The sequence below is a fragment of the Bos grunniens genome, chromosome 29 (assembly GCF_055505025.1).
Source record: "Bos grunniens cultivar Pamir isolate PY7600 chromosome 29, Bosgru_T2T1.0, whole genome shotgun sequence".
Lineage (NCBI taxonomy): Eukaryota > Metazoa > Chordata > Mammalia > Artiodactyla > Bovidae > Bos > Bos grunniens.
The window spans coordinates 50,879,241-50,907,030 of NC_141193.1; the positions used below are offsets into that span (position 1 = coordinate 50,879,241).

Below are 27,790 nucleotides of genomic sequence, written 5' to 3' on the forward strand. Positions count from 1 at the left end.
TAAGACACATATAGACTGAAAGTGAGAGGATGGAAAAATATATTCCATGCAAATGGGAAGCAAAAGAAAGCTGGATTAGCAATATTCATATCAGACAAAATAGACCTTAAAATAAAGAAGATTACAAGAGATAAGGAAAGACAGTACATAATGATCAAGGGATCAATCCAAGAGAAAGACGTAACAATTATAAATATCTATGCACCCAACATAGGAGCACCTCAGTACATAAGGCAAACACTAACAGACATAAAAGGAGAAATTGACAGTAACACGATAAGAGTAGGAGACTTTACCACCCCACTCACACCAATGGACAGATCATCGAAACAGAAAATTAATAAGGAAACACAAGTCTTAAATGATATGTTAGATGAGATGGATCTCATTGATATCTTCAGGACATTCCATCCAAATGCAGAAGAATACACCTTCTTCTCAAGTGCACATGGAACATTCTCCAGGATAGACCACATCTTGGGTCACAAATCAAACCTCAGTAAATTTAAGAAAATTGACATTGTATCAGGCATCTTCTCCGGCCACAATGCTATGAGACTAGATATCTATTACAAGAAAAAAAGTGTAAGAAACACACACACATGGAGATTAAATAACACATTTCTAAAGCACCAACAGATTACTGAAGAAATCAAAAGGGAAATTTAAAAATTTCTAGAAACAAATGACAATGAGAACACGACAACTCAAAACCTATGGGATGCAGCAAAAGCAGTTATAAGAGGGAAGTTTATAGCAATACACCCCTACCTCAAGAAACAAGAAAGACATGAAACAGACAACTTAACTTTACACCTAAAACAACTGGAAAAAGAAGGATAAAAAAAAAAAACAAAATTAATAGGAGGAAAGAAATTATAAAGATCTGAGCAGAAATAAATGAAAAAGAAATGAAAGAAACAATAGTAAAGATTAATAAAACTAAAACCTGGTTCTTTGAGAAGATAAACAAAATTGACAAACCTTTAGCCAGATTCATCAAGAAAAAAATAGAGAAGAATCTAATCAACAAATTAGAAATGAAAAAGGAGAGGTTACAACAGACAATGCAGAAATACAAAGGATTATAAGAGACTATTATGAACTACTATATGGCAATAAAATAGATAGCCTGGAAGAAATGGACAGATTCTTAGAAACGTTCAATCTTCCAAGATGGAAACAGGAAGAAATACAAATTATTAACAACCCAGTTACAAGCACTGAAATTGAAGCTGTGGTAAAAAACCTCCCAAAAAACAAAAGCCCAGGAGCAGATGGCTTCACAGCTGAATTCTATCAAACATTTAGAGAAGAGCTAATGTCTATCCATCTAAAACTCTTTCAAAAAAATTGCAGAGGAGGGAACAGTTCCAAACTCATTCTACGAGGCCACCATAACCCTGATACCAAAACCAGACAAAGACAACACACGAAAAGAAAACTACAGGCCAATATCACTGATGAACATAGATGCAAAAACCCTCAGGAAAATTTTAGCAAACAGAATTCAGCAACACAACAGAAAGCTTATACACCATGATCAAGTTGGGTTTATTCAACTTGAAGGATGCTTCAGTATATGCTTCAGTATCAATCAAAGTGATACACCATATTAACAAATTGAAAGATACAAACCATATGATCATCTCAATAGATGAAGAAAAAGCCTTTGACAAAATTCAGCACCCATTTATGGTTAAAGCTCTTCAAAAAATGGCCATAGAAGGAACCTACCTCAACATAGTAAAGGCCATATATGATAAGTGTACAGCAAATATTATTCTCAATAGTGAAAAACTGAAAGCATTCCCCCTAAGATCAGGAACAAGACAAGGGTGTCCACTTTCACCCCTAGTGTTCAACATAGTTCTGGAAGTCCTAGATAAAGCAATCAGAGAAGAAAAAGAAATAAAAGGAATCCAGATCAGAAAAGAAGAAGAAAAACTCTCATTGTTTGCAGATGATATGATATTGTACATAGAAAACCCTAAAGATAGTATCAGAAAATTACTAGAGCTACTCAGTGATTTAGCAAAGTTGCAGGATACAAAATCAATACACAGAAATCACTTGCATTTCTACATACTAACAATGAAGAATCAGAAAGAGAAATTAAGGAATCAATCACATTCACCATTGCAACAAAAATAATTAAATATCTAGGAATAAACCTACCTAAGGAGACAAAAGAAATGTACACAGAAAATTATAATATACCAATGAAAGAAATCTAAGATGACATAAATAGATGAAGGGATATTCCATGTTCCTGGGTAGAAAGAACCAATATTGTGAAAATGATTATATTACCAAACTCAATCTACAGATTCAATGTGATCCCTATCAAATTACCAATGGCATTTTTCACAGAACTAGAACAAAAATTTCACAATTCATATAGAAACACAAAAGACTGTGAATAGCCAAAGCAGTCTTGAGAAAGAAGAATGGAGCTGGAGGAATCAAGCTCCCTGACTTCAGATTATGCTACAAAGCTACAGTCATCAAGACAGTATGGTACAGGCACAAAAACAGAAATATAGACCAATGGAACAAAATAGAAAGCCCAGACATAAACCCATGCACCTATGGGTAGCTTATTTTTGACAAAGGAAGTAAGAATATACAATGGGGCAAAGACAACCTCCTCAATAAATGGTGCTGGGAAAACTGGACAGCTACATGTGAAAGAATGAAATTAGAACAGTTCCTAACACCATACAAAAAGATAAACTCAAAATGGATTAAAGATCTAAATGTAAGACCAGAAATTATAAAACTCTTAGAGGAAAACATAGGCAGAACACTCAGGAACATAAATCAAAGCAAGATCCTCTATGACCCACATTTTAGAGTAGCAGAAATAAAAACAAAAGTGAACAAGTGGGACCTGACTAAACTTGGAAGCTTTTGCACAGCAAAGGAAACTATAAGCAAGGCAGAAAGCAACCCTCAGAATGGGAGAAAATAATAGCAAATGAAACAACTGGCAAAGGATTAATTTCCAAAATATGCAAGCAGCTCATACAACTCCATACCAGAAAAACAAACAACCCAATAAAAAAAGTGGGAAAAAGACCTAAACAGACATTTCTCCAAAGAAAACATACAGATGGCTAACAAACACATGAAAAGATGCTCAACATCACTTATTGTTAGAGAAATGCAAATCAAAATTACAATGAGATATCACATTACACCAGTCAGAATGAACCTTATCAAAAAGTCTACAAACAATAAATGCTGGAGAGGGCGTGGAGAAAAGGGAACGCTCTTGCACTGTTGGTGGGGATGTAAATTAATGCAGCCATGAGGGAAGATGGTATGGAGATTCCTTAAAAAACAGGGAATAAAACCACCATATGACCCAGCAATCCCGCTCCTCGACATATACCCTGAGGAAACCAAAACTGAAAGAGACCCATGTATCCCATTGTTCATTGCAGCACTATTTACAATAGCTAGAACATGGAAGCAACCTAGATGTCCATCAACAGATGAACGGATAAAGAAGTTGTGGTACATATACACAATGGAATATTACTCAGCCACAAAAAGGAACACATTTGAATCAGTTTGAATGAGATGGATGAACCTTGAACCTATTTTTTTTAATACTTATGTTCAGTTCAGTTCAGTCACTCAGTCATGTCTGACTCTTTGCAACCCCATGGACTGCAGCACGCCAGGCCTCCCTGTCCATCGCTAACTTCCAGAGTTTACTCAAACTCATGTCCATTGATTCAGAGATGCCATCCAACCATCTTATCGTCTGTCATCCCCTTCTCCTCCTGCCTTCAATCTTTCCCAGAATCAGGGTCTTTTCCAATGAGTTAGTTCTTCACATCGGGTGGCCAAAGTATTGTAGTTTTAGCTTCAGCATCAGTCCTTCCAATGAATATTCAGGACTGATTTCCTTTAGGATGGACTGGTTGGATATCCTTGCAGTCCAAGGGACTCACAAGACTGTATTCTCCAACACCACAGTTCAAAATTATAATAGCCAGGACATGGAAACAACCTAGATGTCCATCAGCAGATGAATGGATAAGAAAGCTATGGTACATATACACAATGGAGTATTACTCAGCCATTAAAAAGAACACATTTGAATCAGTTCTAATGAGGTGGATGAAACTGGAGCCGATTATACAGAGTGAAGTAAGCCAGAAAGAAAAACACCAATACAGTATACTAACGCATATATATGGAATTTAGAAAGATGGTAACAATAACCCTGTATACGAGACAGCAAAAGAGACACTGATGTATAGAACAGTCTATTGGACTCTGTGGGAGAGGGAGAGGGTGGGATGATTCTGGAGAATGGCATTGAAACATGTATAATATCATATATGAAATGAGTCGCCAGTCCAGGTTCAATGCACGATACCGAATGCTTGGGGCTGGTGCACTGGGACGACCCAGAGGGATGGTATGGGGAGGGAGGAGGGAGGAGGGTTCAGGATGGGGAACACATGTATACCTGTGGTGGACTCATTTTGATATATGGCAAAACCAATACAATATTGTAAAGTTAAAAAATAAAATTAAATTAAATTAAAAAAAAAAGCATCAGTTCTTCAGTGCTAAGCCTTCTTTATGGTCCAACTCTCACATCCATACACAATTACTGGAAAAACCATACCCTTGACTAGACGGATCTTTGTTGGCAAAGTAATATCTCTGCTTTTTAACATGCTGTCTAGGTTGGTCATAACTTTTACATGATCATATGTAAAATAGATAGCCAATGGTAATTTGCCATATGGATCAGGAACCTCAAATAGGGGCTCTGTATCAACCTAGAGGGGTGGGATGGGAAGGGAGACAGGAGGGAGTTTCAAAACAGAGGAGATATATGTATACCTATGGCCGATTCATGTTGAAGTTTGACAGAAAACAGCAAGATTCTGTAAAGCAATTATCCTTCATAAAAAAAATTAATTTAAAAAAGAGCTATATACCCAGATAAGTGCACAGATATTTTCAATGTGGTACGTTCAACCAAATTAAATATAATAGCTATTATGTAAATATTGACTAATATGTCCCAGGCACTATTCTAAGTGCTTTACATAAATCTCAAGTAATCATCTCAATAAACTTGTGGGGTTGAAACTATTATTATCCTATTTTACTGATTAAAAAACTGAGGTGAGAGAGGTCAGGTCCTGGCCCAAGGTCATGTGACTCTGATAGAGATCAGCCCAAGACTCCGTGAGAGATTCAAGATGGATCAGCTAACCCAAACTGGGGAGGACCAGAGGCATTTCCAGAGAAGGTGGTACCTGCTCTGAGTCTGGCAGGACAGGAAGGAGTTAGGTGAGGCAAAGGCCATTAGGAGATGATTTAAGTGAGTGAAAGAAAAGATGACAGACATGATGTATTCAGGGACCATCAGCAGGATATATTGCTGAAATACAGAATTTCATGGGGAGCCTAGCAGGTTTCTGATATGAGCATGGGTCAAATCAGTAGGGCTTTGCATGCCATGCTAAAAACTCTGCCCCCTCTTCTTTTTTTTGCTTCACCATGTGGCTTGCAGGATATTGGTTTCCTGACCAGGAATTGAACTGGTCCCATGGCAGTGATGCTGTACTTTGGACAGCACAAGGAAACTGCCTGACAATAAATTCAGATGAGCACACTATTGGGAGAGACAGTGGAATTTTCTGGGCACTCTTAAAATTTAGGTAATAATTCTTATGGCTCCATCTTTCCCATAATTTTTTTTTCTTTTTTTGATCAGACCATTTTTTTAGATCCCAATTGTGTTGAGAACTCAGATCTTCTTTTTACATGAGTTAAGTTCTTAGGTACATGTCATAGAGATTTAAAATTTTATGGGATTACTTAAAGATGCATGGATCTACCTCATTGAAATTTATAATTAGCAAATGGAAAATAGTATTAACCATAATGTATATAGCATCTGCTATACTTTAGGTGGCTCAGTGGTAAAGAACCCGCCTGCCAATGCAGATTGGGTTCAATCCTGTGGAACAAGTGTATGAAGCCCACTCCAGTATTCTTGCCTGGAGAATACCAGTGGACAGGGGAACCTGACAGGCTATGGTCCATAGGGTCACAAAGAGTCAGATAGGACTGAAGTGACTTGCCGGCATGCATACTTTGTACATACCTTACATACTACTGGACTTCCCTGGTGGCTCAGACGGTTAAGCGTCTGTCTACAACGTGGGAGACCTGGGTTCAATCCCTGGGTCGGGAAGTTCCCTGGAGAAGGAAATGGCAATCCAATCCAGTACTATTGCCTAGAAAATCCCATGGACAGAGGAGCCTGGTAGGCTACAGTCCATGGGGTTGCAAAGAGTCGGACACGCCTGAGCGATCTTCTTCTTCGTGGCAGTGAAGGCACCAAATCTTAATGACCAGACCACCAGGGGATTCCCATGAAAACTCTGGACTTTGTTTGTTGAATTTTACCTTAATGGTAGAAGGGAGAAGAACTAGCATTTATTGTTCACTAGGAGTTGGTGATGGACGGGGAGGCCTGGCGTGCTGCGATTCATGGGGTTGCAAAGAGTCGGACAAGACTGAGCGACTGAACTGAACTGAACCGTGTTACAAACCCCTCTCTTAGGTGCTTGATGCAAATTATTTCAATCTTTTTTTCTATAAAATTTCCTCTCTTAAGAAACCAATACAATATTGTAAAGTAATTAGCCTCCAATTAAAATAAATAAATTTATATTAAAAAAAAGAAATAGGGATCACAAATTATTTTAACTAAACCAAAGGCTCTGTGGCAAACCATCCCATTTCTTCTTGACACTGTAAGAAAGATTAATTAATGTCACAAAGAAGAATTGTTTTTAATGAGAAAGTAATAAGAATAATAGTCATGCATTCTTTATACTAGATAACAGCTTTGTAAGTACCATATTATTAACCTTAAAGTGACAGAACCCACTAGCCAGAACCCAATTTATTGGAACCACAAATTATCTCCATCTTGTCCTGTGATTCCATTTTAAGGAGAGATAAACAGGAAACAAGAAAACAGTTGGTATGAAAGATATATGAAGAGAAAAACAACTTCTAGGTCAAGTCCTGAGGTCAATAAACTCTTGTTCCAGCTCACTGTCTCTACCTACAGAGTGTACAATGAGGTCTGGTGTCCAAAGCAAAGACCACTACCTCTGCAGGATGGCAATTATCAGTTCAGTTCATAATGCTACAATTAATAAAGCACAGAAATTTAACAGACAATATAGAATGGTGTTTTCCAAGATTCATTCGTTTTATCAAATGCTTATTGTCTGTTTAACTTTGTACTAGGCCTTTCCAGGTGGAGAAGGCAATGGCACCCCACTCCAGTACTCTTGCCTGGAAAATCCCATGGATGCAGGAGCCTGGTAGGCTGCAGTCCATGGGGTTGCGAAGAGTCGGACACGACTGAGTGACTTCACTTTCACTTTTCACTTTCATGCATTGGAGAAGACAATGGCAACCCACTCCAGTGTTCTTGCCTGGAGAATCCCAGGATGGCGGAGACTAGTGGGCTGCCGTCTATGGGGTCGCACAGAGTCGGACACGACTGAAGTGACTTAGCAGTAGCAGCAGCAGCAGGCCTTTCCAGGAGCTGGAATTTCCTCCAGAAGAAGGGAGTTCCAGAGCTAAGACCTGATGTATGGAGTTTGCCAGGTAGATAAGTAGGACGATGTGTGTTCCAGACTAAGTGAAAGTGAAAGTCACTCAGTTGTGTCTGACTCTTTGCGACCCCATGGATTATACAGTTCAGTCCATGGAATTCTCTAGGCCAGAATACTGGAGTGGGTAGCCTTTCCCTTCTCCAGGGGATCTTCCCAACCCAGGGATCAACTCAGGTTCTTTACCAGCTGAGTCACAAGTGAAGCCCAAGAATACTGGAGTGGGTAGCCTATCCCTTCTCCAGCAGATCTTCCTGCCCCAGGAATTGAACCGGGGTCTCCTTCATTGCAGGTGGATTCTTTATCAGCTGAGCTATCAGGGAAACCCGTTCTAGACTAAGGGAAATCCAAACCCTAAGTGGAAAGTCCCTGAGCCTTTTGGTGGGTTGGAGATAGAAAAAGAACTCTGTGCTGTAGTTGCTCAGTCACAAAGTTGTGTCTGACCCCGTGGACTGCAGCACACTAGGCTTCCCTGTCCTTCACCATCTCCTAGAGATGCTCTCCATGGTTGAAGACAGAGTTGTAAGACACAAGTGCAAGTGTTGAGGCCAGTTTGCGCTCAGGGGCCAGATTACAGGAGACCTTCAATATGACAAAGAAAGTTGAGCAGGATGGATGCTCATGATCGGATTCAGGCAATACAAAGGTTACTCTGGGGACATAGAGGAGCTGCCATGGATGGGGGGACTAGAGGAGACCTGCGCCTAGGGAAGACACAAGGCCCAACTCCAAGCCCAAGATAAAGGCTGCCCCACCTATGGCTGCTGCAGTGAAGGAAAGGCAGTAAAGCTGCTGGGGAAGGTGGCAATGATGAGTGTGGCAGAAAGCAAGAGGAGAGACTGAAAAAGGAGCCTAGTCTCAGGCCTAGGCCCCTGGGATGGTGGCACTTGTCTCTAAGATGGAAACAAGAGGACCACATTTGGAGGCTGAGACATAAGTCCAAATTAGGTATGCCAGACCCAATTCCATCCTTTGATAACCACATGTCCAGCCTAACTCCTGGTCTTTGGTGGTGGAAGGGCTCAAGTCAGACTGAGCCTGGACATAAGTCTGTCTTTTGCAAGGCCCCATTTTTCAACTCAAAGAAGCCAAAACAGATCTCCATTCACTTTTTTCCTTGTTAAAAAATTAAGCAACTTATATATGAATATATGCTTAGTGGAAAAGTTCAAGTAATACAAATTTGCCTTTGCTAGATTTATCAGAATAGATTAACAGATATCAAACTTTTGAATTCAAGATCTATTTATACTCTTAAAAATTATTGAAGACCCCAGAAAGCTGTAGTTTATGATGGTTATATCTTCTGATATTTATTAATATTGATAATCAACTGAGCCACAAGAGAAGCTGATATTTATTTATAGCATATCAGAAACTGAGTGAGAAATTGAAAACTGTGTATTTTTAAAGGCTAAGGATAAATGTTAACAGAAGGCTTATTAAATATTAATATAAATAGCATGTTTTTAAATAAAAATATATTTTCTGAAAAATTTTAATGAGAACAGTAGCATAGTTTAGTAACATATACCTGGACAAACCTGTTTAATTATAGACTTAATATTCTCATATCTACTAATATTCTTAGTATCTATTTCTATCTTGAATCTGTTGCAATATCACACATCTTTTTTCTTTCTTTTCTGTTTTTATTGATGTATAGTTGATTTACAGTGTTGTGTTGGCAGATTTTCTTTTTTTAAACTTAATTTTTTTTAAAATTTTATTTTATTTTTAAATTTTACATAATTGTATTAGTTTTGCCAAATATCAAAATGAATCCGCCACAGGTATACATGTGTTCCCCATCCTGAACCCTCCTCCCTCCTCCCTCCCCATAAACTTAATTAATTTTACTTGGAGGCTAATTACTTTACAATATTGTAGTGGTTTTTGCCATACATCGACATGAATCAGCTATGGGTGTACATGTGTCCCCCATCCTGAACCCCACTCCCACCACCCTCCCCATCCCATCACTCAGGGTCATCCCAGTGCACCAGCCCTGAGCACCCTGTCTCATGCATCGAACCTGGACTGGCGATCTATTTCACATATGATAATATACATGTTTCAATGCTATTCTCTCAAATCATCCCACCCTCACCTTCTCTCACAGAGTCCAAAAGTCTGTTCTTTACATCTGTGTCTCTTTTGCTGTCTCGCATATAGGGTCATCATTACCATCTTTCTAAATTCCACATTTATGTGTTAATATACTTATTGGTGTTTTTCTTTCTGACTTGCTTCACTCTGTATAATAGGTTCCAGTTTCATCTACCTCATTAGAACTGATTAAAATGCATTCTTTTTAATAGCTGAGTAATACTCCATTGTGTACCACAGCTTTCTTATCCATTCGTCTGCTGATGGACATCTAGGTTACTTCCATGTTAGCTATTGGTACCTCTGGAAAAGTTCAACATACATTCATGAGTGGAGACAAGTTTGACCTCATAGCTGCCCTGAAAGGGTCACAGGGACCCCAGAGACCCTGGGCTTCACTTTGAGAATCACTGAGCTAGGCATTGGGGGGGGGGTGTGGTCATAGTGTAATTGGGTTTAGAGAGGTCCCTGCAGTCTCAAGAGAGACAGCCACAACTACAGAGCAGCTTGGTGGTGTTACATGTCATGCAACTGCCTGCACCTCACTTATATTACCTGTGAAGTGGTGAGCGAGAGTATCTCCAAGGGCTCTTCATGCTCCAAAATTCTATGTATTTATAAGCTAACCTATACTAGGTACTCAGTACATATTTTTTAAGGAATATATGAAAAATGAAAGAGCAAAGAATGTATGATGTTGTTGAAGGATTTTTGCATTGAGTAAAAAATTGGACTAGAATTCAAGGGTCAAAAACACACACAGCTTTAGGCCAGCTGTCTTGAATAGAAGTAGATGCAGGCTGGTGAGGGTGGTGGGCTCTGTGATGGACTGGGGAGCTCATATCCCACTTAAAAGACAGAAAGTTTGGATCTTGTATTAGACTTCACTCTAGACAAGCAACACAGTCTGAGTTTGCCCTGCGGACTGTGAATTGGGGCTTTTTTAAAATTGGAGTATAGTTGATTTACAAAGTTGTGTTAGTTTCAGATGTACGGCAAAGGGTATCAGTTATACATATACATATATCCACTCTTTTTCTAAGGTTCTTTTCGCATGTAGGCTGTTACAGAGTACTGAGTAGAGCTCCTTATGCTATACAGCAGGATCTTGTTAATTATCTATTTTTTATATAGTAGTGTATATATATCTATATATATGTCAGTCCCAGTCTCCCAATTTTTCCCTCCCTTGTTATCCCTTGGTAACCACAATTTGTTTTCCATGTTTGTGACTCTGTTTTGTAAATAAGTTCATTTATACTGTATTTTTTTTGAATTCCACATATAAGTGATATCATATGATGTCTGTCTTTGTCTGACTATGTCTGACTCAGTATGACAATCTCTAGGTTCATACATGTTTCTGCAAATGACATGATTTCATTCTTTTCAATGACTGACTAATATTCCATTGTATCTATGTACCACATATTCTTTATCCATTCCTCTATTGATGGACATTTAAGTTGCTTTCATGTCCTGGCTATTGTAAATAGTGCTGCAATGAACATTGAGGTGTATGTATCTTTTTGAATTACATTTTTCTTTGGGTATATGCCTAGGAATGAGATTGCTGGATCATATGGTAGATTTTTTTTTTAGTTTTTTTTTTTTTTTTTTTAAGGAACATCCATACTGTTCTCCACAGTGGCTGCACCGATTTACATTCCCACCGACAGTGTAATGGGATGCCCTTCTCTTCACACCCTCTCCAGCATTTATTATTTGTATATTCCTTGATGGTGACCCTTCTGACCAGTATGAGGTAGTTTTGATTGGCATTTCTCTGATAACTAGTGATGTTGAACATCTCTTCATGTGATTTTTGGCCATCAGCATGTCTTCTTTGGAGAAATGCCTTGAATTGGGACTGCTGAGCCAGACAGTCACTTACATTCCTTTTGACTTGTAGCAGAGCCTTATTAAACCTCTTCTGGAAGACCAGGTACCTTGTGGTGCTTCTTCCCTTCCTCCTCCCAATCTAAACCTATTTATGGGAAAGAATGTAGTTATCTCATTCATTGAAGGAAACGTCAATCAGTGAGACTATTATCATGAGATATTTCCATTTTTACATGGTTTACCTCAAGTCAAAACCAGGACGCTCTGATTGTGGAATTTGGGCAATAGTCATCAGGCAAGAATGGGGAGCTTTGGTTGTGCTCCAGAATCTAACACATGTGCCTACGTGCCCAAACCTGGGAGTTGAAGCTCTGCCTATAAAGACCTTTTCTACAGATTCACTCCACAGGCTCTTTGATGGTCAGAAGCATTTTTCCTGGGAATCTATGTCTCAAGAAGGTCTCAGCTAAGGCAGGCCCCACCTGGAGCCAGTTCCTCCTTTCTAACAGGAATTTACTTCCTACAGCCACCCAAACTCAGAAATTTGCTATAGTTAACCAGCATCTTTGAGCCATATAACAGGGCTTCCTGAAGAGCTTCGCTCCTCGGGTAGCATTTTTAAGAAGTGTTGAAAAGAGTAGTTTGTTATTTTCCCAGAAAACAGGTTAGGAAGTTGGCAAACTCCTTCCTGAGTGTGCACCCTGCTCCTCTGTATTCCATAGGCCCAGATCGCTGGGCTTGAACTGAGGACAGTCTCACTTAGCCACTACTGGAAGAAACAGTAGGGTGGGAGAAGGGAGCGGAGCCTCCATCTCCTGAGAAGTGGGGGACCTAGAGTCTGGACTGGCCTTCCAGCCAAACCTATATGGTACCCTGATTTGCCAAATACTTTCACATAGACATCACTCTAAAACCTGGGGACCTCAGACAGCAGAACTCTCTCTGCCTCTACGACTTCTTCCCTGGCCACTAATGATGAAGGGAAATGAAACTTTCTTCACAAGCTCAACCAATGCAAGATCATTATAAATCAAGCTGCAAGACTCAGGAAGACCCACCTATTTTGAGAGTAAATTCAAGGGTCATAACAGAATTCTGAAAGTTCTATTGCAATGGAATCAACCCAGATTGTTAGACTCTTGCCTTCTTTGTTTCTAAGCTGCAAGCACATGGAGAGTCTCAGGAGCATTTAGTGACTGGGTTTAGGAGAAGTTTTGACTACCCATCACATATAAGTGACACCACAGCTGACTGTGAGGTTTGAGCATGGAGAATGGCAGGACATAGTTAGGCTGTGACAATGGTTGTGAAGGGTGATCCCTGCCCTATGGAGGAGTAAATGAATGTCTGACCCTTTAGTCATGGAAAGGGGCAGTTGATGGGTCTCTGGGGGCTTTCCAGCTCTTTGCTTTGGTTTTTCTCTTTTAATGAGAAAGAGAGTATTACCCTAAAGGGTGTAGAAGAGTCACCAAAGAGATGGTATGGGAAAACGCTTTGTTGAGCCCACAGAGGCCAGATTGTTCCCCTCCCTCCACACACACACACGTACACACACACACACACACACACACAGTGGAGCTGGAAGAAGAGCTAAACCCAGTACTGTCCTTAGACTTGAGCAGTGGGACCCTCCTCTGAGCCCTGGTCCTGAGGAGGTCCCTCATTCTGGAGTGCATTTCTTAAAGAAGATTCCCTTCTGGTGTCCAGGAATATCTGGATGGGCAGTGCCATAGGGACAGGGTGCCTTGGGCCCAGACAGAAACATACATGGGCCTTGGTCTCTGGTCCTGTTTCTCCTCTTCACAGCACTCTCCAATCCTTCAGTGTGTGCAGGGGTTGACCAGTTGCCTCTAGGGGCTCTAGCCCTTGTGTTCATGTGGTTGTCCCAGGGACCTGTAGTCAGTTCAATTCTAGGAGGGTGGCCTGGTGGGCAAATTGCTGCTGTTGGCAGGCATGCTTGTTTTGTGGGATTGTGTAAGGCTGGCCATCATAAAGGGGCTAACACTACTATTATATTTAGATTGCCCTCCTCCTGACCCTGCCACACACCCCAAGGGGGCAGACCTGCTTGAACCCCTCAAAATCCATACCTCAAAGAGGCATTAGGGATTCGAATCACACCCTCAGCTGTGTTGGCTTGTGTGTAAGGAGGGAAAAACAAAGGACTTTGAGGAGAGAGTGTTTGCTCTTCTTTTTACTACATCTGTGATTGAAGGCCGACTTGCTGGAGTGTCTGGCACCAAGGTTTGCCTCAGGCATGTGGGCTCTGAGGCATCATCAGACACTTCCCAGCAGAGGGACAAACAGATGCCTGAAAGCGGAAGCTCCCACTGGGTTGGGATGTGGCTCATCATTAACTTTCCTTTCAGAACTCAACCAACATGCCTCTTAGGTTGGACCTTGTACTTTTCCCTCCTCTCTCCCTCCCTCCCTTCCTTTTTTCTTTCCTTCCTACATTTCTTCCTTCCCTCCTCTTTTCCTCCCTCTCTTTTTCTTTCTCTCCCATGGCAGTGTGTGTGGGGGGGGCGGTTTATGGATGGGATTTCCACATGTTTTATTCCACTCTATAAAGTCAACATGCTTCAGAGCGCACTGCCAGGCCATCTCCCCGAACACCTCAAACACCTGGTGCAGCCCTAACGTTCTCCCCACGCCATTCACGTAGGGTTTAACTTGAACCTCACTGAACTCACCATGATATTTAGTTATACTTTAAAACTTGTTTCGTATTGACAGTCTGTTTCCCTCACTAGAGCATAAACTTCTTGAGGGCAAGAACCATGCATGTCTCATTCTCAGTTAACAAAACAGGTGTTCAGCAAATACTTTCAAATAGTGGCTTGAATGATTTAATCACTGGACTTGCATTTGGTGGAGTGATTGTCCATGTGCATTCTACATTCTGTTTCTTTAAAAACCTTAGGTCATGTTCATGTTTGGAGAAATTTCTTGTATACTGGTAGTGTTTTCTTCCTTGGAATGGTCTCCTGAACTGACTTCCAGTTCCTCTAATATGGATCAAGTGTGCTGGTCTAGAGTATAGGCTTCTGTATCAGATAGACATGGATTTGAATCCTGGATCTGGACTATTTTCTAGCTGTGTCACCATGGGCAAGCTATTAATCTTTCTAACCTTTAGTTTTCCCACCTGCAATACAAGGACAAAAATTTATACCTCAAAGAGTATTATGGTGGCAAGGAGTATGAGATGATGTATGCAAAGCAGTTTGTACCTTGGCTGACATATTATAAACACTATAGTCATTAATCTTGGTTTTTCTTCAGTGCTGTGTGCTTGCTGTTCATAGTCGCTCAGTTGTGTCTGCCTCTTTGTGACCCCCATGGACTGTAGCCCATCACGTTCTTTTGTCCATGGTATTCTTCAGGCAAGAATACTGGAGTGGGTTGCCATGCCCTCCTCCAGGGGATCTTCCCAACCCAAGGATCAAACCTAGGTCTCCCACACTTCAGGAGGATTCTTTGCCATCTGAGCCACCAGGGAAACCCAAGAATACTGGATTGGGTAGCCTGGCTAAGAATTTAACTGGGGTCGCAGGAATTGAACTGGGGTTTCCTGCATTGCATGGGGATTCTTTACCAGGTGAGCTAACTGGGAAGCCCTTTTCTTCAGTGTCTACTGCTAACCACTGGTTCTGTGCTTACCCTGAGGATACAGAGATGAACAGGATGCCTTTCAAATCTCCCAGTCCACATATGAAGGGACCTGAGCACAGACCTGGACATGGGGATGAGGCAGGACTGGCTCTCAGACCTCAGAGATTGGGCCAGAAGCCTGAGTGGAAGATAGGGTGGTGGGAAGAAGGAAGGGAGGGGAGGAAAGAGAAAGTGAAAGTGCTAGTCACTCAGTCATGTTCAACACTTTGCAACCCCATGGATTATAGACTTCCAAGCCCCTTTGTTCATGGAATTCTCCAGGCTAAAACACTGGAGGGGCAGCCATTCCCTTCTGCAGGGGATCTTCCCAAACCAGGGATCAAACCTGGGTCTCTTGCATTGCAGGCAGATTCTTTACCATATGAACTACCAGGGAAGCCCAGGGAGGGGAGAGGGGAGGACAAAATCCCATCCCAGGTGAGTGCATGGTCCAAAAAATGATGGACAGAAGAGAGACTTAGGAGAGTAAGAGTGAGGGATGGGGGCCACACAGGTGTCAAGTGGAGGTTGAAGCTGGCCCTGTGTGGTGGATTCTTTTACTGCTGCTTCAGTTATGTCCGACTCTGTGCGACCCCATAGATGGCAGCCCATCAGGCTCCCCCATCCCTGGGATTCTCCAGGCAAGAACACTGGAGTGGGTTGCTATTTCCTTCTCCAATGCATGAAAGTGAAAAGTGAAAGTGAAGGCGCTCGGTCGTGTCCAACTCTTTGCAACCCCATGCACTGCAGCCTACCAGGCTCCTCTGTCCTTGGGATTTTCCAGGCAAGAGTACTGGAATGGGTTGACATTGCCTTCTCCGATTCTTTTTCTAAGCCTTAGTAAAACTTCAGGCAGAGTGTGAAGGAGGTGTTGAAGGCTGGTGAGACATTGTTCTCAAGGAGTTTAGAGCCTAGCAAGGAAGGCTGACACATAAGCAAATAATAATATAAATAAGGATAAGCATGTGTGCAAAGTCCAGAGGAAGCACAAAGAAAGGACAAACGGGAGGGAAGTTGCGTGGTGGGTGTGATGGGAGGAACCAAGGCAGGCTTCCCAGAGAAAGGGCCTAGGAGGGTTTAGGGGGATGGGAGGGAATTTACTGAGAAGCAGAATGGGTGGAGGGTCAAAGCATTAAAAGGAGGAATGAAGTAGAATGGCATGGTTGGGTGTTCCATAATAACCAGGGCTTTCTCTAACTGTCAGAAAAAGAAACACAAAAAAGGCAAAATGGTTGTCTGAGGAGGCCTTAAAAATAGCTGAGAAAAGAAGAGAAGCTAAAGGCAAAGGAGAAAAGGAAAGATACCCATTTGAATGCAGAGCTCCAAAGAATATCAAGGAGAGATAAGAAAGCCTTTATCAGTGGTCAATGCAAAGAAATAGAGGAAAACAATAGAATGGGAAAGTATCCTATTCAGTAGAAAACAATAGAATGGGAAACTAGAGATCTCTTCAAGAAAATTAGTGATGCCAAGGGAACATTTCATGCAAAGACGGGCACAATAAAGGACAGAAATAGTATAGACCTAACAGAAGCAGAAGATATTAAGAAGAGGTGGCAAGAATACACAGAAGAACTATATTGAAAAAATCTTCATGACCCAGATAACCATGATAGTGTGATCACTCACCAGACATCCTGGAATGAGAAGTCAAGTGGGCCTTAGGAAGCATCACTATGGACAAAACTAGTGGAGATGATGGAATTCCAGTTGAGCTCTTTCAAATCCTAAAAGATGATACTGTGAAAGTGTTGCACTCAACATAACAGCAAATTTGGAAAACTCAGCACTAGCCATAGGACTGGAAAAATGTCAGTTTTCATTCCAGTCCCAAAGAAAGGCAATGCCAAAGAATGCTCAAACTACCACACAATTGCACTTATCGCACACGCTAGTAAAGTCATGCTCAAAATTCTTCAAGCCAGGCTTCAACAGTGTGTGAATCATGAACTTCCAGATGTTCAACCTGGTTTTAGAAAAGGCAGAGGAACCACAGATCAAATTGCCAACATTCACTGGATCATCAAAAAAGCAAAAGAGTTCCAGAAAAACATCTACTTCTGCTTTATTGACTATGCCAAAGCCTTTGACTATGTGGATCACAACAAACTGAAAAATTATTAAAGAGATGGGAATACTAGACCACCTTACCTGTCTCCTGATAAATCTGTATGCAGGTCAAGAAGCAATAGTTAGAATTGAACATGGAACAACAGACTGGCTGCAAATTGGGAAAGGAGTACATCAAGTCTGTATATTGTCACCCTGCTTATTTAACTTATATGCAGAGTACATCATGAGAAACGCTGAGCTGGATGAAGCACAAGCTGGAATTAAGATTGCCAGGAGAAATATAAATAACCTCAGATATGCAGATGACACCACCCTTATGGCAGAAAGCGAAGAAGAACTAAAGAGCCTCGTGATGAAAGTGAAAGAGGAGAGTGAAAAAGTTGGCTTAAAACTCAACATTCAAAAATCTAAGATCATGATCCCATCACTTCATGGCAAATAGATGGAGAAACAATGGAAATAGTGACAGACTATTTTTTTGGGCTCCAAAATTATTGCAGATGGTGATTGCAGCCATGAAATCAAAAGACACTTGCTCCTGGAAGAAAAGCTATAACCAACCTAGACAGCATATTAAAAAACAGAGTCCAAAAGACTGTTCTATACATCAGTGGTGCACTGGGAGGCCCCAGAGGGATGGTACGGGGAGGGAGGAGGGAGGAGGGTTCAGGATTGGGAACATGTGTATACCTGTGGTGGATTCATGTTGATATATGGCAAAACCAATACAATATTGTAAAGTTAAAAATAAAATAAAATAATAAAAAAAAATAAAAAGCAGAGACATTACTTTGCCAACAAAGGTCCTTCTAGTCAAAGCTATGATTTTTCCAGTAGTCATGTATGAATGTGAGAGATAGACTATAAAGAGATCTGAGCAACAAAGAATTGATGGATTTGAACTGTGGTGTTGGAGAAGACTCTTGAGAGTCCCTTGGACTGCAAGGAGATCCAACCAGTCCATCCTAAAGGAAATCAGTCCTGAATATTCACTGGAAGGACTGCTGCTGAAGCTGAAACTCCAATACTTTGGCCACCTGATGTGAAGAACAGACTCATTTGGAAAGCCCCTGATGCTTGGAAAGATTGAAGGCGGGAGGAGAAGGGGACGACAGAGGATAAGATGGTTGGATGGCATCACCGACTCAATGGACATGAGTTTGAGTAAGCTCTGGGAGTTGGTGATGGACAGGGAAGCCTGGAGTGCTACAGTCCATGGGGTTGCAAAGAGTTGGACATGACTAACCGACTGAACACCCACTCCAGTGTTCTTTCTTGCCTGGAGAATCCCAGGGACGGGGGAGCCTGGTGGGCTGCCATCTATGGGGTTGCACAGAGTCGAACACGACTGAAGTGACTTAGCAGCAGCAGCAGCAGAGCAACTGAACTGAATTTAACTGGCTGTCAGGGGTGCATGGATTGGGCTGGGAGAAGGCATTTGATGAACCTTCTTCAATGGACATGTCCTTGAACAGTCCTGACATATTTCTTTAAAGTGAGCAAGTCCTCCTATAGAATGAAGCAGGAAACCGTAATGTCTGGTGCTCCCCATTCTCCTTGGTCTAAGTGGACCAGGTAGAAATCTGACACTGGAGTCTCACAGAACTCTTTTGCTTACCACTGTGGGAATTGAGCAAGTTCCAGAACCCCTCTAAACTCTGGTTTCCTCATCTGTAAAGCAGATAAAATGGTGCACACCTGATAAGGATGTTGTTATAATTAAATGAGATAATGCATGTAAAGAGTTTTGCATAGAAACCAATATATAACATGCTCTTGGTACATATTGGTAGCATCTAACATATTTATTTATCCATTCATTCATTTATGCATGTGTTGGTTCACCATTTAATATCAGACATTGGGAACACAGGGATTAATAAAGTTTAGTCCCTGCCCATAAGAAGTCTCTGATGGGTGTTTGTGTGGGAGGGCAGACAGATGATTACTGTGCTGTGTGAGTGTGACAAGTGCTATGGCAAAGGCATCTACAAAGTGATGACGGCAGCACAATGAAGGGCGCACTGGTGGCCATGGTGGCGATGATGATCAGAGCCTGGGCCAAATGAGGAGAGGGCTCTAGTTCCTAGGAGCCAGATTAGGGCCAGGCTTGAAAATCAAGTCAAGGCCATCAGCCCTTATCCTGAAGGCCATAGGAACCTGCCAAAAAGTCTCAAGTGGTGGAGAGACCTGATCCCATCTGTGTATAGGAAGGTCACCCTGGCCCCTGAGAGAGCAGCCAGGAAGCCCTAAGGCTCTGAGTAAGAAATATCAATAAAGAGGTCCCATCAAGAAACTGGGGGTCCCAAGGAGGTTGAAGAGCCAAGATCTACTGTGGCAGGGCAGTTAGAGGCCTGGACTGGTGAGAGTTTTTGGTCAGAGTTTGGGATATTGAAAATCTCTTAAGGAGTATTTAATATTTCTCTTAAAAAATGCAAAAAGGCTAAAGAACAAGACAGTCAATTTGGTCATTCACAGTTTATTTTTTATTTAAAATGACACCTCAGCTAAGGCTAGCAGGAATACTATTTATCTGAATTGGCTTCTCACACTAAAAGTTTTATTGTCTAAATAGCCCATACTATGTTTCAGAGAAATATGATTTGATCCAAAAATATGTTTCTCTTCTACTATGCCTGACATCAAGATTTACCATATCTTAAACCTGGTGAGCATATTGAAGAAATCATGGAGTGAATATCTGGACTGTCCATCTCACATAGTGGGTGCTTTACAAATCTTGCATTTCTCTGCTTTATGTATGTCTGAATAGTGTCCAATGGAATTGAAAGTATTTGTTCATGTGGTTACTTACAGAATTCCTAATCAAATTCTTGACATTGTCCATGACATCTTGTATTTATTTATTTACTTGTTACTGGAAAACTTATTCATTTACTTGGCTGTGTCAGATCTTCCTTGTGGCACACAGGGTCTTCGCTGTGTCATCCAAGATCCTTGTTACCACTCGTGGACTCTCGCTGTGGCGCGTGGACTCCAGAGCACTTGGGCTCAGTAGTTGTGGCCCGTGGGCTTAGTTGCTCCATGGCATGTGGGATCTTGGTTCCCAGACCAGGATCGAATGGTATCCCCTGCACTGTACGGTGGATTCTTATTCACTGGACCATCAGGGAAGTTCCAACACCTTGTATTTAGCAATGGGTTTTCAGAGATGAGTGTCATAGGAACACAGCATCCACTCACACACTTTTGTACTCCTGAGCTCTTATGTAATTCAGGTGCTTGTTGAGTAGCATCTTTATTGTCCTAGAGTAAGGAAGAATGTCAAACTTTTCAGAACTTTATTTCATTGCTTTTAATAAACTCTTTCCCGGGCCCTTGTGCCCCTCAGTAACCATGTTCTCTGCTTCAAATAGCTTGAGTGCACTAATCTCATCAGCTCCAGCACCTCCCGTGCACTGGGTCCTCTCTGGGGGCTTTGTTTTGAATCAGAAGCTAGGTGGTACCTGCCTCAGGTGGTACCCTGGACAGAAAAGTTAACTTGTGCGTTTTTGATCAATGTTATTTATGCCTCTGCTTCTCCTGTCTAAAAGAATTGTGTGGCATTTTTTCTAATGATGTTTTTAATAGCATACTAAGACTGTGTGCTTCTTTGTGGTATAAACAAAAGGCTATTTGGTTTGGGATATTTCCAAATGTCCAAGCATGCTCAGTCATGTCCTACTCTTCATGACCCCATGGACAGTAGCCTGCCAGACTTCTCTATTCATGGAATTCTCCAGGAAAGAATACTGGAGTGGGTTGCCATGCCTTCCTCCAGGGGATCTTCACGACTTAGCAAGTGACTTAGCAAGAGTTATTTGTATATTTTTGGATAACAGTTCTTTATCAGACATGTCTTTTGCAAGTATTTTCTCTAAGTCTGTGGCTTTTCTTCTCATTCTTTTGACAGTGTCTTTTACAGAGTAGACATTTATTTTTGGAGTTTAGCTTATCCATTATTTCTTTTATGGGTTGTGTCTTAGGTGTTGTATCTAGAAAGTTATCAATCCCAAGCTCATCTAGATTTGCTCCTAGGTCATCCTTTAAATTTTCTGAATAATCCCTCTGCCCCCATTTTACAAACTTAGAGAGATCGAGTTATTATCCAGAGCCACTCAATCAGTAAATGGTGGGACTGGATTCAAACACAGGTCTGTTTAACCTCAAAGCCCAGCCAGGAGGGCATCTCCTTCCTTCCAGGGCTGCTGTCTCAAAAGCAACTCTGCAGGGGAATCAGACTGGCTGTCTTCCAGGGTTGGATGAGGTCTCTTTCAACACGGAGATTCTAGGTCACAGATCCGAGTAAACAGGTGAATGGGCATTCTCCTTCTTCTCCCTTATGATTTTTCTTCATCCTGAGAAAGGCAGCTCCCTGCCCTTGGGGGTGATGGACTGTAAAATTTTGACTGAACTAGGGGGTTTGGGTGCCTCGTTTTTGTTGACGGGATTTGAGAGAATCCGAGGGAGATGGTGCATGAGCAAATGGAGAATTAGTGAGGTTTTACAATGTTGTTATAAACTTTATGATGTGAGTTGATTGTTTCATGTAGCCTCATAAAACAAGCTGGAGATGGCGGGGGGTGATTACATCACTCCCTTTGCCTGTGGGACAGAGATGAAGCTTTCCCTGGTGCATGGGATTGTTTCCTGGTGCTCCATGCAGACCAGCCTAGTTTTCCAATCTTAATATATTCCTTTAAGTAGGTGTAGAGGAAACAGAGGAAGCAGGAGGAAGGTATCAGCTTAACTTTTTGCACTGACATTCTTCCTGGAGAAGGAGATAGCAACCCACTTCAGTATTCTTGCCTAGAGAAACCCATGGACAGTGGATCCTGACTGGCTACACACAGTCCTTGCAAATTCCTGGCAAAGATAAAAGACCAATGTCACAGCAGAGCAACGAGACTTACAGAACCAAACCTGTTTGGTTTGTACAGTAAGTAAATAAGCCAGTTATGCATTTCCTGGACAGCTGGCAAAAGTTTGGTCACCATAGCCACTACCTCATCGAGCTTACACAAGTTGTCAGCCTCTGTTCCAACCCCAAACTCCTTGAGGAGGAGGAGCTGGGCCTTGTCCATTCCTTATTTATAACTGGCTGGGAGTGAGGGGGAGGGACAGGCAGGGTTGGTCCCTGTGCAGGCTACTGGCCCAAGTTACATCCACAAATGCCTTGGAAGTGGCAGGCTGACAGCATCCTTCTTCTCACACTCCTGGGTCTGTCTGGGCTGGTTGGCGCAGTCACCAGAACATACCACATTGGGATTGTGGAAGAATACTGGAACTATGTGCCCCAAGGGAAGAATGTCATTACTGGGAAAAGCTTCGCAGAAGACAAGTGAGTGAACTTGGGGTCCTCAGAGACTCCAGTTTGTATTCCTTGGGTTGCTACAATGGATGGTGGTGGTGGTGGTGTTTACTTACTCAGTGGTGTCCAACTCTTTGGGACTCCATGGACTGTAGCCCACCAGGCTGCTCTGTCCATGGGATTTTCTTGGCAAGAATACTGGAGTGTGTTTCCATTTCCTTCTCCAGGGGATCTTCCTCATCCAGGAGTCAAACTCCTGTCTTCTGCACTGGCAGGCAGGTTCTTTATCAATGAGCCACCTGGGAAGCCCGTACAATGGGTATGAGTTGATCTAGATCAACAGGAAGGCTTTGTGTTTGCTTAGAGAGTGCTTGCATGGGCAAGTGTATAATTTGGGAGAGAGATTCTTAGTTCTATCTGTTCACTTTGTCTGTAAAGAGTCATATACACAACCAGGTGTTCTGAATAATGACCTATTTTTTTATATGGGCAATTTTCCCTAGATACCACTAAGAACTTCTAGGGACTCTGGACTCACTTTGCCCAAAAAAGTTAAACTTTGGGATAAAAATTTGAGAATTTTCAAGAATTCTTGACTGTTAAAATACACAGTGTTTTCTTAGTTTTAATTTTTGGAATGAAACATAATCATTAGAGATAAATATGCCATAGGTAGTTACACTTTGGTTTTGGTTTGCAATATTTAAAAGATGGGGGCAGTTGTAGTAGATTTGGCTGGTATTTTAAGAGTTTCCTTGAGCCCACTTAAAAATGGCTTTATTTTGCTGGTGAGAAATTTGTTCCAGCCCCAATCCAGTCAGTCTGAGGGCAGTATTTATCCTCAGAGCCCAGGGCATAGCTGGGTGAGATGGTGCTGCAACATTCTTTGTTCCTGACTTTTTAATTTTTGCACAAAGCAGCCCTTGCTCCCCTTTGTCCTCCCAGGGGGAGGAATAATCTTAATAATAATCTTAATTTATTAAGATCTTAATCTAAGATAGTAATCTTAACTTAAAAATAATCTTAATTTGTTCCCTTGAGCTCCCTCTGAAATCAGCTTCTGATTTCAGAAGTCCCATCAGGCATATTTTCAACATTGTAGTTCTTAGAACATCTTTGAAGATATTTTGGAAATAGTTGTATATTCACATACTTGTTCCTTTCCTTTTTTTTTAAAAGACATTTATTTATTTAAATTGTGCTGGGTCTTCACTGAGGTGTTCAGGCTTCTCTATTTGTTGCACATGGGCTCCAGAGAGCAGAGGCTCAGTAGTTGCCACTCGAGTTCTCTGTTGCAGTGTGTGGGATCTTAGTTCCCCGAACAGGGTTCGAACCCTGGCCGCCTGCCTTGGAAGCTGAGAGTCTTAACCACTGGACCACCAGGGAAGTTCTGATCTCTCTTTCCTGATAGGCAGTGCCCAGCGCATTCAACATCCAGGTTTCATCTTCTAGCTGCTAAGATTCATGGGGTCTGTCAAATCCGTAAGAGTCAGGTCCTCCCGCCCTGGGGGAAGACCAAAGATCCAGTTGGCTTGGACCCATGGCTTCCAGGCTTTCTAACAACACAAAAGGGGCATAGTCATGTTTTGCTTATTCAAAAAGGATGGTGCTTATGCCAGGCTACCGAGAAAGACTTTTTCTTAAGCTTTGTACCAGGAAATTTTGTCCAGGGGGCTATTTCCAGAAAAGACTCTTGACTTCTTTGTATTTCACATCTGCAGACTGTTGACGGTGGTAGTTTGTACTGTAACAAATGGAGCTGAGATTTTAAGGTTCCCCTAACTCCCAGCAGCCTTCCCTAAAAGTAGAGCTCGGTTATCCTCAAAAAGGGCTCAATAGAAAAACTGATCATTGTCAGTTGCTATTGGATGGGAAACTATTCAAGACGTATGCTTTGAGGGCACTGAGCATAGGCTTTAAGCTCAATGGGATGTTGGACTGCCTTTCCATAGGCACAGAATTCTTTCTCCTAAAATGCTCATGTCATTAGCACTGTTCAGTAGCATTGATTCTGACCCAGGGATTCCACAAGCAATTTTCAGTTCATTACTGCATACAGTTGTTATTATTCCCACTCTACAAACAAGGAACTGAGGCTCTGAGGTTAAGTATGTGCCAGAGTTTACAGTGTAAAACGCATCACCAAATTCACGTTCCTTTGGCTTCAGAGCTAATATTTTTTCACTGTGAAACTTTTTCTTGGCAAAGGTGATCCTTTCCCATTGAATTAAACTCAACTTTGAGGGAAGTAGGAATTCCAGTAAAATTCTTTACCAAGGGCAGGTTTAGTCTCACTTGTCACTCTTTTCAGAAAAACATTGAAAATGATCACTGGTGTCAGTGACCAAACCAGTCACCTGGGTTTATTCAAACACCCAAAGTACTTTATCTATTTTTACAATTTTATTTTATATGGGACTACTCGATGGACATGAGTCTGAGTGAACTCCGGGAGTTGGTGATGGACAGGGAAGCCTGGCGTGCTGAAATTCATGGGGTCGCAAAGAGTCAGACGTGACTGAGCAACTGAACTGAACTGACAGTTGATTTACAATGTTGTGTTATGTCAGTTTATGGCACTGATTCAGTTTTACATATATCTATTCTTTTTCAAATTCTTTTGTCATTTAGGTTATTATAGAATACTGGATTCCCTGTGTTACACAGTAAGACCTTGTTGGTTATCTATTTCGAATGTAGTACTGTGTATATGTCAATCCCAAGCTCCCAGTTTATCCCCCCACCCACTTCCCTTTTGGTAACCATAACTTTGTTTTCTATGTCTGTGAGTTTATTTAAAGACTCAAAGTACTTTAAATAATCAAATACTAAGATACCATTTTCACAAGGCTGGGTGCAAGAAGTTAGGGGCTTTCTGTTGATCATTTCAGCCAGCAGATGGGGCTTTGAAGAAATTACAATAAAATGTACAAAAATAGTTATGGTGAAAAAGAAAAAAAAAAGCAGGCATGACTAAAACACAGTTTGGCATCAGATTAGAGTGAGGTTGTTTAACAAATGTTGTGGTTCCCTGGAGGAGGATTCCTGCCCTTTAGGAGCAGCTGGCATGCTAGATATCATACCTGGAAGGCCAAGGTTCCCACGTGTTTCCTTCTGGTGTGTCGAGGGGCAGTGTTTATGCAGGGCAGACTCTTGACTCGAAAGGGGAGCCTGGGTGAGGCTGTGACATGTGCTGGCTTTTAGTAGTAATCATGCCAGGAAGTAATCATGCCACGCATGTGGCTAGTGGTTCAGGGCAAGTTTCTAAGAAGGCACAGTTGTGGTTGGCTGCTGACTCTTGCTTGAAGACCACAGGACACATGTCTCAGGGGCTATGATTCACAAGTGTCATGGTGCCACAGGTGACACCTATGAAATTGTCACAAAATATGGAGTTCACTATGTGCACTCTGCGTTGCAACACCTTTCCCTGGAGCAAGGGGTCATCTTGGGTGATGTAACCATGCCTCTCACTCGGCTTCGGCAGGATGAGTAGACAGCATTTCTTAGGACACTCTGCTCCTTAGATATTCAGTTCAGTTCAGTTCAGTTCAGTCACTCAGTCATGTCTGACTCTTTGCGACCCCATGAATCACAGCACACCAGGCCTCCCTGTCCATTACCGACTCCCGGAGTTCACCCAGACTCACGTCCATTGAGTCAGTGATGCCATCCAGCCATCTCATCCTCTGTTGCCCCCTTCTCCTCCTGCCCCCAATCCCTCCCAGCATCAGAGTCTTTTCCAATGAGTCAACTCTTTGCATCATGTAGCCAAAGTACTGGAGTTTCAGCTTTAGCATCATTTCTTCCAAAGAAATCCCAGGGCCGATCTCCTTTAGAATGGACTGGTTGGATCTCCTTGCAGTCCAAGGGACTCTCAAGAGTCTTCTCCAACACCACAGTTCAAAAGCATCAATTCTTTGGCACTCAGCCTTCTTCACAGTCCAACTCTCACATCCATACATGACCATGGGAGAAACCATAGCCTTGACTAGACAGACCTTTGTTGGCAAAGTAATGTCTCTGCTTTTAAATATGCTATCTAGGTTGGTCATAACTTTCCTTTCAAGGAGTAAGCGTCTTTTAATTTCACAACTTAGATATTCACAACCAGAAAATGCCCAGTGTTTAGAAATCCATGACAGCCGAATTTCTGTCATTGCTCTTTCCACTGTCGTGGCTCTTTCTAGGAAAAGGCCTAGAACAGGAAACAAGAGGCCTGACTTCTAGTCCTTGCTTTGTCCCCAGTTTGCTGTGTAACCTTGAACATGTCGCATAATCTCTGTGAACATCAGTTTCCTTACTTTGTATAATGTGCATGTGTGTGCTAAGTCACTTCAGTTGTGTCTGACTCTTTGTGACCCTACCAACTGTAACCCATCAGGCTCCTCTGTCTGTGGGGATTCTCCAGGCAAGAATACTGGGGTGGGTTACCATGCCCTCTTCTAGGGGATCTTTTAGATCTAGGGGTTGAACCTGCGTCTCTTACATCTCCTGCACTGGGAAGCAGGTTCTTTACCATAGCACCACCTGCGAGGTCCAGAAATATAATCCTTAAAGTCACCTGAGAAGTATAATTCCCAGGCATCAGAAATAATTTTCAAAATGGGAGAAGGGCATTGAAACATGTAAATCATCATATGTGAAATGAATCGCCAGTCCAGGTTCGATGCATGATACAGGGTCCTCGGGGTTGGTGCACTGGGTTGACCCAGAGGGATGGGATGGGGAGGGAGGTGGAAGGGGGGTTCAGGATGGGGAACACATGTACACCCATGGTGGATTCAAGTCTATGTATGGCAAAACCAATACAATATTGTAAAGTAAAATTAAGAAATAAATAAACAGGAAAAAAAAGATCATATCTGAACACACACACACACACACACACACAAAAGAAAGAAAATTAGAGATACCAAGGGAACATTTCATGCAAAGATGGGCTCAATAAAAGACAGAAATGGTATGGACCTAACAGAAGCAGAAGAGATTAAGAAGAGGTGGCAAGAATACACAGAAGAACTATACAAAAAAGATCTTCATTACCCAGATAATCACGATGGTGTGATCACTCACCTAGAGCCAGACATCCTGGAATGTGAAGTCAAGTGGGCCTTAGGAA

At 41.8% G+C, this 27,790-nt stretch overlaps 1 protein-coding gene and 1 pseudogene across 2 annotated transcripts in view; one reads left to right on the top strand and one right to left on the bottom strand.

The window, feature by feature from the left end:
- The window catches only part of LOC147342660 (cardiolipin synthase (CMP-forming) pseudogene), a 41,008-nt pseudogene extending 18,567 nt beyond the window's left edge, over positions 1–22,441 (bottom strand).
- Positions 22,442–22,492: 51 nt separating this feature from the next.
- Positions 22,493–27,790, top strand: part of HEPHL1 (hephaestin like 1) — a 93,482-nt gene continuing 88,184 nt past the window's right edge. For both annotated transcript variants that reach the window (XM_086384024.1, XM_086384025.1), the window contains exon 1: positions 22,493–22,698. In XM_086384024.1, coding sequence (XP_086240150.1) covers positions 22,529–22,698 — 170 coding nt within the window. In that variant the 5' untranslated portion in view covers positions 22,493–22,528. The remainder of the gene's footprint in view (positions 22,699–27,790) is intronic.